Below are 10,843 nucleotides of genomic sequence, written 5' to 3'. Positions count from 1 at the left end.
AAAAAGAAATTATGAATAGAGAAATAACATATTCAAGGTTAGAAGAATATTTTAATGTATCAAAGTGTCAAGCCGACCAACCCGTATGGTTTGGGTTGGGTTGCATTTTGGTTTGAGTTAGGTTAGGTTAGGTTAAGATTTTTCAAACTGCAAGCATTAGGTTGAGTTGTTCAAATATCTCTAACGTTATCAACTCAACCTATGAACACCCCTATTCATAATAATAGAATAATTAACCCATTTAAATATAAAAAGCAACTCATAATATTAATATATACTCCATCATTATTTGTTGTTAAGAATAATTTCACTGAGATTTATGTATGGTTTGATTTTGTTTTTATTATTAAAATAGTTGACTTTTTAAATTAAAATAAATAAATAAAATAAAATAAAAATAATAATTGCTAGGTGGGATGAACACCAAGAAAACATCCATGTGACCAAGATTATGAATTTATAACCCCACAACCTTTTAAATACCTAATTCCATATCCATTATTAGATTTTGGTTCATGTGAGCCTATTTTTTTACACTTGAAACTCCACAACAAAACATTGTGAAGATAAAAAAAAACCGAATCTTCACAGCAAAAACACTGTAAAGGTTACCTTCACAACCATTTTGCTATGAAGTTTCAAGTGTAAAAAAACGGTCTCACAGATTTCACGCAAACATGTTGGTTTTTCGCGTGATCCCAAGTCTTTATTAGTATGTATTTATGTATGTAAAACTTGTACAAATGTATTTTAAATTTTGGGTATTTTAATACTGATATTAATTACTAAACTAAAAAGAAAGTTGTTCAGGATCTGTCAATTCTGGTCCGTCTAGCACTAGAGACCATAATGGTCCTATTTTCTTCCTTAAGACCAGTCTTATTCAATATTATCAGCAAATGCTGGACTGGCTTCATAAAGATAGAGTCCTAATAGACCAAAATATAAGTAGTTTATAAATATGTCCCATTCTTAATTATGTTACAAGTTTGTCCCCATTTCTATACACCCATTAAATGTGTGGCCAAGTAGTGTTATAGGAAGCATGCCCCACCCCACCCCCTACCATGGGGCATGGACCATGGTGTTGACCCAAAAATGTTGGTTTTCTATCTTAGTGATCATGTTCATGTGGCCAAATGTAACACCTTTTCAAGGTATTTATGTGGCTTTCAAATCTTCAAGTGGCATGTGGTGTGATCTTGTTTTTTCTCACTCCTCTCCTTATCATCACATTATTCCCTTGTTGCCTTTGTCTACTTAATAATGATATATACATATATATATATATATATATATATATATATACACATATATATATATAGAGTTGAGATTATGTGAGACCAAAATGTTTTCGTGAGACCATTTTTTTATACTTGAAACTTCACAGGAAAATGCTGTGAAGGTTTGGTTTTTTTTTACCTTCACGGTGTTTTACAGTGAAGTTTCAAGTGTAAAAAAGTGGTCTCATTAAAACAGGTTGGTCTCACGTGAACTCAGTCTTATACGTATATACACACACATATATATATAGACTTGGGATCATGTGAGACAAGGTTGTTTTTGTGAGACACGTGAGACACGATTTTTACACTTGAAACTTCACAGGAAAAGACTGTGAAGGTAACCTTCACAGTGTTTTTGCTGTGAAGATTCGGTTTTTTTTTTATTAACCTGGATATTCAATCCGTTATGCGAGCCGACTAATCCCAGAGCAACCATCTCCTTTGCGGGAAGTCCAGAGTCACCGCATTTGAACCTCCATGGCCACAAGGGGATTTTTATTCCTCCTTGGATCTGAACCTGAGACCTCCAGACACTTTTAACCTTTGGAGCCCAAGTTCAAACCAATCAGACACCACCCTTGTGAAGTTTCCTCCTTGCATTTATTCCTCCTTGGCTTTTTCTTATCTTCACAACATTTTGTTGTGAAGTTTTAAGTGTAAAAATCGCGTCTCTCGAAAACAACCTTGTCTCACGTGAACCCAACCCCACATATATATATATATACATATATACATTATATATGTATATATATTTGTATTGACAAGTGTATTTATTGTAGCCAAATAAATATTTTGGGCTAGGTCCCCATGTTAAAGTTGATGGGTACCCGTCACTTAATTTCGAATACGAAGTTTTTGGGACCATAACTGTAGTCTTTGGAGTATCTGATATAATAGATATCGTTATGATTTCGATCTTTTTATCAAATCAGTTTACCTTTTTTTTATGGGTTACGGTTTCGATCTTCTAAACGTTTTTATAGTCAAAATAATCAGATCTTGAAAAAAACATGTAAACTATTTAAACATTAATAATTTAACTAAATGATTATTTGATATTCATTTTGGAATTTATTATAATCATTTTGAAAACATAAATCCATATGTATTTTATGTCAGGTTATATTCGTTTAGTTAAATATTGTGCGAGAAGACGAGAAATTGCAATATCATATATGATTACACTCTTTTGTGTATGTATAATTATATATATATATATATATATATATTTAAGCATGTATGTGTTGTCAATGCAACATGTGTTTAATCGTATATGATTAAGATTGTATATCATGTGTGCAGTCATATATGATATTAAATTTCTTGTTTTCTCGCAAAACGTTTAACTTCTCGTTTCAACATGCCCCCGTATACTATATATATATATATATATATATGTGTGTGTGTGTGTGTGTATGTATGTATGTATGTATATAGGGGTCTAATCAAATGAGAATTTATTAATTTGTAGTAACCGTGAATTCCAATCTCAACCACAAATCAATAGATATATTAGAAAAATTATAATTTTGAATTAAAATTTTAATGCAAAGACATTTTAGGGTATTTTAAAATTCTTTTCTCTCCTCTTTTCTCTCCCCATCCCTTGTCCTCCGGGCTCCGGCCCCCGCCACCGTTCTCTGGTGATACCTCAGTGGTATCACAATGCATCTTATATGTGCTTGAGTATCACACTGAAGTTGTTTGTGTGGTCGATTGGAGATGTAACACAGTGGTATCACAATGCATCTTATATGTGCTTGAGTATCACACTGAAGTTGTTTGTGTGGTCGATTGGAGATGTAACACAGTGGTATCACAATGCATCTTATATGTGCTTGAGTATCATACTGTGTCTTTTGTTTAACAAAGTCAATATTTTTAGGTATCACCGGAGGACGGTGGCGGGAGGCCGGAGGACGGGGGACGGAGAGAGGAGAGAAAATACCTAAAATATCGTTGCATTAAAATTTTAATTCAAAATTACTAAAATTATAATTTTTCTAATTTATCTATTGATTTTTAGTTAAGATTGGATCTCACAATTATCACAAACTAGTCAGTTCTCCCTTACATGAACCCCCCTCTCTCTCTCTCTCTATATATATATATATTCATGGTATATGAAAACAAATGGAATGAGAATGGATATTGTTTGGGTGGGATGACGATGATGTTCCATAGATGTGACTCAATTTACACTCGTTATTATAAAGTTTATGATGTGAGCTTACGCTTTTACCCTCTTTAATTAATATTTATAATCATTACAATTTCATTTATTTTTTATATTTTTATTATAATATACATTTGATTTCATAATATTCATCCTAACAAATTTAAAACATATTAAATATTTTAAAATATAATTTAAATTATCGTATATCAAATTTTTATTATTTTTTTAATATTATAATATTTAAATAAATTAATAAATACGTATCAAATATGACCTAACATCATTTCTTTCCAACCTGTCAAAGAATCTCAACTTCTATCAACCTTCCCAATAATTTTCATGGTCTTTTCAATCACATATTTATATTAAAATTGTTAATTAATTATATATTTAATATTTTAGGCCTCAAATTAAATTAAAATTAGAAACCGTGAAAAAAAAATTAATATTGTTTTATAAAATATAAAATAAATTGCATTAAAAAGTAATGTATTTTAACTTGATTCTATTTTAAGTAACGTAATTTCAAAACTTATATTTTGGTACCTAAGATATAATGTTTTAAACATTTAAGTATCCGGTTGAAGACTAATTTTAGATTAAAAAAAATTATGTCACCAACCATGTCAGCAAATAATACTGAGTTGGATATCACGTCACCATGATAATTGGTTAATGATTCAACCGATTACACGGTTACTTAAATGTTTAAAACTTTACATCTTAGGTACCATAATATAAGTTTTGAAAGTACATTACCCAAAATATGAATTAAGTTAAAATACGTTACTTTTTCATGCAATTTGCTTTTTTATAAATGAAAACAACACATATGAGATCAAACCCGTTAAATGAACTAAAAACCGTTCAATGAGTTTGATTTTTAATCTGTGATTTATATTTTTTTTACAGGTTTTTCTTCTTGTGTGTTAGTATCAGTGTATGTTTCGTGTATAAACATATCTTTGTGTATTTTTTTATGTATAAACTGTTCTTTGACGTTTCATATATTAAACAACACATACAAACTGGTTTTACAGTTTGTAACTTTTGAACGGTTTCAATTTTATTTGACCCTTATTCCTTATGACTATATATTTTTAATAAATATACTAAATTTTTGAACAATTAAGCTAGAAAGTGAGTCGGCTTTCCAACGGGTCAAATATATTCACCTTATCAGTATATCAAATCAATGATGGGATCTGTTTGCCTCAATTTGGAACTGTTCTCGCGGCCCGCATCTAAACAGTGTCTGTTAGGTAAGAGGATAGCAAGTTATAAATTTTGTCTCGGTAGGACATGTATGTACACGTATGTTTATAGAGTCAGATTCATATGAGAACAACAACTACATAAAATAATATGACAACAATCATATCACATATTCACATGTGATTTTACACTAAATTCACATGTACAAAAACACATGTGGTTCACATGACTCCAGCCGCGATTTGAGGTTGCGCGTCGCGTCGTTCGCACACATTTGCATCGACCATAAGTGTATAATTGCATGTGATTTTACACGTGATTCGGCCGTTTTCGTATTCTTTCATCTGGTTGTTGTTTCTGATTTGAACCTCCCTCTATGTCTATAATTTTTAAGTTGTTTTATAGTAACAAAATGTATATTATTTTAAGAGTATCGTTTTTATAATCATATATAACATTACCATTCATTAAGACAAGTTGTTACACATACTTTAACTAATGAGTTGTTTTGTACCTCTTAATAGTTTCATTAAGATGTGAATCTTGTTCAACAAAAAAAAAATCTCTCTTTTAATGGTTTTAAAACCCTCTGAATGATTTTGTATTCTAGGTCTTTCCTAACCATTTAGCACCCTAATTCCATTGTAAACAATAACCAAACAATTATATTTTATTTTACACTGTATCATGAGAGCATCTTAATCATTCTAACCACGTAATCATTCTGCACCAAACCATTCAACAACTGTCAAACAATTGCAACAAATTTAATTAAATTTGTTATAAAAAAGCCGAATATTACATGGTACAACAATTGTGCTCGATTATATATATACATATAACATGTATATATGTATATATCATGTTTGGTACAACCACCAAAAACATGATTAATTAACCACCAAAAAACCAATTATCAAAACTTTGTATGATTTACAACAATTATTCACAAAGATATCGTTTACTCTCCCCTTTTTCCACTATTTCGGATCTTCATTTTGTGGGTCCCATCTTCGTTTCTCTTCGAAATTACATAAAAAAACGAACCCATAATCAGATCCGGTTTGGAACCTTCATTGATGAATTGAAATAAACAAGACCCACGACGGATCTTGTTAACCAAATCGTTTAAAGTTGACGATGGATCAACCCGTGAACCATAACAATCGCCATGATCAACGATTGGTCGACATCTGGTTCCACTGTTAACGTGAACACATCGTTTCCAAGATCTATCCCTGACGCGGTTTGCTTTCGTTTAATCTCGGCAACGAGAGCACCATCTCGATCAAGATTCACAATCTTGAACCCTAATTTCCCACCGTTTTTAACAATCTTGTAACCGCCATGACCAAACCCTAAATCTACACGAACGTTTCGACCGTGTCTTCTTGTAACACGAAACCATCGTTGTTTCTTGGAAAAATCCCATTTGTATCCGTCCCAACATCCAAAAACCCGTAATTTCTGCAATAAAAGAAACCCGCGAATTAGATCATGTTCGCTTTCAGTCAAAAAACACGGCGTAATCTAGTAAAAACATAGCGCGATTCATACCTTTTTCTGAATGGCGAAAAGAACGTTGCCTCGAACATCCATCAAGAAGACTTGTGAGCTACATTTCTTGTCGTAATTATCGACCCGATACACGATTTCGCCATTCGAGTTGTAAGCAGTGCATCCATGGCTGTTGTATACTAGAGATTTCATCCATATTGTCAAGCATTCTTGCTTTGAACTCACATATGATGATGATGATGATGATGATGATGATGATGATGATGATGATGATGAAGATGATGACGATGATGATGATGATGATGAAGATGATGACGATGATGATGGGGTTCGAGGATAAACCTTAGCCATTGAAAGGAGAAAAGCAAGTTCCGTTAGGACATGAAGGAGGGTTATATATACATATATGTAATATGTAAATGTGTATATGTATGCATATATATACACACACACACATATACATATACATACATATATATATATATATATTGAGAGAGAGAGAGAGAGAGACACCCACATGCGTTGTCGAAAAGCAGCCATTATTATTATTTTTGATGACAAATTTTGAAAAAAAGAATTCTATAATTAAAGTAATGATATTTAATTGATAAATATAGTAAATAAAAAAATGAAAAAAGTATTTAAATTATTATTTGATATTGGGAATTAAATTTATTTTCTTGTTAAAACATAGCATAATTTGGCATACAAAATAGAAATGTCATATTGGGATGATCCACCTATTAATTAAATATTTATGTTATTAATTTATTTATTATATTAATTTAATGTATTTCTATTTTAAATTATTGTATTGTTTATTTAACTTGTATTATGAATATGTAAATTATAAATATAAAATTAAGTACAAAATATATATTACAAAATTAGACACAAATTTAATGTATCAGGAGCTCTCAGGTTCAAATTCATGGAAAAATAAAAATTCCTTTGTGGACACGGAGGTTCAAATGCGGTGACTCCGGACTATCTGCAAATCAAGTTATCGCCCTGAGATTAGTCAGCTCGCATAACGAATTGGATATCCAGGTTAACTAAAAAAATAGACACAAATTAATACAATATGATTTGGAAATGAAGAAAATAATAATGTAAAATATATTTTGTAATGTCTAAACCACGTAAAAGTTAGGGCAAATTGTATGAAAAAGTAACGTAATTTAACTTGATTCATATTTTGGATAACGTACTTTCAAAACTTCTATTTTAATTGATGTGGTATCCGGTTAATGCTTCAACAAATAATACGGAGTTGGATATCACAGCACTCGCCACATCAGCATGATAACCGGTTAATACTTCCATCGGTTACCCGGATACTTAAAATGTTTAAAACTTTACATCTTAGGTACCAAAATGAAAGTTCTGAAAGTACGTTACTCAAAATAAAAATCAAGTTAAAATACGTTATTTTTTCATTCAATTTGCCCTAATTATTATCAACAAATAATGACTTCTTATGCATTAGTAATTTGTACATAAATACTTGTAATAATGTTACATTCTTGAAATTTAAATTTTTTATAAGTTTTAGTCATATTTTTATAGTATAGTACATATAATATTCCATAATGGTCCCACAATTTTCTATATTTACATATTGTATCCCTCACGTTTACTTTTTGACTATTTCATGCTACTTGCTTAAACTTTTTGTATATAAGTCAAAGTCCAACAATTCTATTGCTTTATTTTTACTAATCTCATGAACATATCAATTAATCAACAAGCTTAGGTGTGCATGCTTAATTAGAAGTATATATGACCTATTTTGATTATTTTAGACAAGGTTCTAAATGGTTTGAGACGTGATATGATTGTGATGTCAAGCTTCAAGCCTTAGGAGTCGGGACGTTTTTGAAAACGTGACTTATGGCGGAAAATCTATATACCTCTCACACACAGATATATATATATATATATATAGAGAGAGAGAGAGAGAGAGAGACAGACTTGGGTTCATGTGAGACAAAGACTTTTTTCATGAGACACAATTTTTACACTTGAAACTTCATAGCAAAACACTGTGAAGGTAACATTCACAGTGTTTTTTCTATAAAGATTCGGCTTTTTTTACCTTCACAATATTTTTTTTATAAAGTTTCAAGTGTAAAATTCATGTCTCATGAAAACAGTCTTGTCTCACGTGAACTCAACCATATATATATATATATATATATAGAGAGAGAGAGAGAGAGAGAGAGAGAGAGATAAGTGATCAAATGCAAATCACACATATTTGTACAAACTGTGGCAAACCACCCTCATCTGTCAATTTCATTGTTTAACTTTATGAAATTCTTTCATGAAATTGTTCAATCTTATGCAATTGTTTCATATAATACTTTTTTTTGATGAAGTTGTTTTATATATGGTCATGAAATTGTTTCATATATGGTTATGAAATTGTTTCATGTATTTCTCTAATAATTAATATAATGAAATTGTTTCACAACATTGTTTCATATAATACTTTTTTTTGATAAAGTTGTTTCATATATGGTTATGAAATTGTTTCATATAATATTTATGAAATTGTTTCATATAACTGTTTCATGTATTTCTCTAATAATTAATATAATGAAATTGTTTCATATATGGTTATGAAATTATTTAATCTTATGAAATTGTTTCATATGATATTTTTTTTTATAAAGGTGTTTCATATAATACCTATGAAATTTTAATGAAATTGTTCCATATATTTCTCTAAAATTAATATAATGAAGATGATAATATTAATGATTAACATCTTCCACAATAAAAATGATTTATCAACATCTCATAATTACAAAAAAAAAATGAATAAAATGAAAAATTATGATTGGTTGAATGAGTTTTGTACGGTTTGTACAAATAACATGGTTTGCAAAGTAAAACTTCGTTCTCTCTATACACACACACACACACACACACACACATATATATATATATATATGTATATTCATATATATGTTTTTTACTATTACTCAATCATATTAAACACTTTAAATATACTAAAAACTAAAAAGTAAGACTCAAAAAAGGATTTTAAAAAAAATCAAATACTGTATTACAATTTACAAAAAATGCTCAATGGGACCATGGCATATCACAGGTCTAACTTGGTGTCAGAGACGAACGAGCGTTCATCAATGACGTGTCATAACAGCTACAGTAACGAGTCGTTTAGAATACTGATTTTACGTATAGATTTTAGATACAACATAAAAAGTGTCAGAATTATTACGTTTCTTTATTTTCACACATGTGCATAGAAAAAAAAATTAACAACTATTATTTTATTTTCAATGATAACTAACTTTGTTTGTTTGTAGCTACTAACTTCTGACTCTTATTTTAAAGAATTGTCATAACTGTATCTGTACATCGAAATTGACCATTTTTCAACATAATCATGTAGATTGATTTGTATAGCTGTCGATTTTCGAAAAGTGGATTCGTGGTGATGTTAATGGTTTATATGTGTGCTAATCACCACCATATGTAATAGGGATAAAAAGGTAAAATCTCTATTAAAACAACTGGTGTTAGACATATAAACACAATCGAAATTGATGGCTGAATTTAATATGATCGTACAACCTTGTGAAAGAAATGTCCCAAAAACATTACAACCGATAACCCTAGTCGGCCCCACAAGAAATCTGTCTCCAACAACACCAATATGAAGGCATTTTTTGACAAGGCTAGATCGAACATTAAACGTGTGTTGTATTTGAATAAAGTTGTTTCATTTATTTGCCAACTGAGTTACATATTAAGGGTGTGTTTGGTGTCCAGACAAGACAAGACAGGACATAACAACTGTTCAACGTTTGATAAGATAAAACTGGACATAACATAACAAATAAAAATGACCAATTTACCCCTGATGAGTTGTTTATTTTAATTAATTTATGTAATTTATTAAATTATAATAGAATAATTATTTTTTATAACAAAATATATCATTTGAAGTTTTCGTCAAAATAATTAAAATGACGCCAAATAAAAAGTATATGTAGTTTTCTATTTTTATTTTTTATCTCTTTTCTACATTATTTTTTATTATTAATATATAATAAATTACGTTAGTTAATAAAAACATATAAACCGTATAAAAATAATATTTTGAGGACATCAAAATGAAAGTTTAAGAAACATAAAATACAATAAATAAAATTTAAAGAATGAATAAAATGTAAAAAAGAGACATATTTGATGTTTTAGAAGAGAATTAAGTTTTATTTTAAGGTTATATTGGTAAAATATAAGTCTGTTCCACCCTGTTCCATGATGTAGGGGTGGAACAGGCCTGTTCCACATAAAATTCATGTCAAACATGAGACAAGGATCCCTGCCATGTTCTGTCATGTCCTTGTCCAGTGTATCAAACGCACCCTAAGGGTCTCTTTGACTCATGATGAAGAATGAAAATGGGAATGAAAATGAAAATGAAAATGAGAATGGATTTTCATTCCTCTTAGTTTAATCATGAACAAATTTTTGGGCTTCTAGGACTGAGCCCATTATATTATAGAAACCAAACAGTTTTTTTTTTTTTTTTTTTTTTTTCATTCTCATTGATTACTGCTTAATATCTATAATCAAACCTCTCTCAGATGTTTTTTTTTTTTTTTTT

The 10,843-nt window shown here is 29.8% G+C and overlaps 1 protein-coding gene across 1 annotated transcript; it reads right to left on the bottom strand.

Annotated features, from left to right (window-relative positions):
* Positions 1 to 5,446: 5,446 nt before the first annotated feature.
* On the bottom strand, positions 5,447 to 6,605 carry LOC112529506 (protein LURP-one-related 11-like). The gene is made up of 2 exons (XM_025140818.1): positions 6,238 to 6,605; positions 5,447 to 6,147 (listed from the first exon to the last, which is right to left on the bottom strand). The coding sequence occupies exons 1-2, from the start codon at positions 6,547 to 6,549 to the stop codon at positions 5,809 to 5,811; spliced, it is 651 nt and encodes a 216-aa protein (XP_024996586.1). The 5' UTR covers positions 6,550 to 6,605; the 3' UTR covers positions 5,447 to 5,808.
* Between the last annotated feature and the right edge of the window lie 4,238 nt (positions 6,606 to 10,843).

Source organism: Cynara cardunculus (assembly GCF_001531365.2).
Source record: "Cynara cardunculus var. scolymus isolate 2C chromosome LG 16, CcrdV1, whole genome shotgun sequence".
NCBI lineage: Eukaryota > Viridiplantae > Streptophyta > Magnoliopsida > Asterales > Asteraceae > Cynara > Cynara cardunculus.
The sequence above is the reverse complement of the archived record's forward strand: the minus strand, read 5'-3'. Positions and strand labels throughout refer to the sequence as shown.

Coding starts and splice junctions, on each gene's coding strand:
- LOC112529506 (XM_025140818.1), bottom strand. CDS start 6,549: ATGGCTAAGGTTTATCCTCGAACCCCATCATCATCGTCATCATCTTCA. Junction 6,148..6,237: donor TTTTCGCCATTCAGAAAAAG/GTATGAATCGCG, acceptor CTTTTATTGCAG/AAATTACGGGTTTTTGGATG.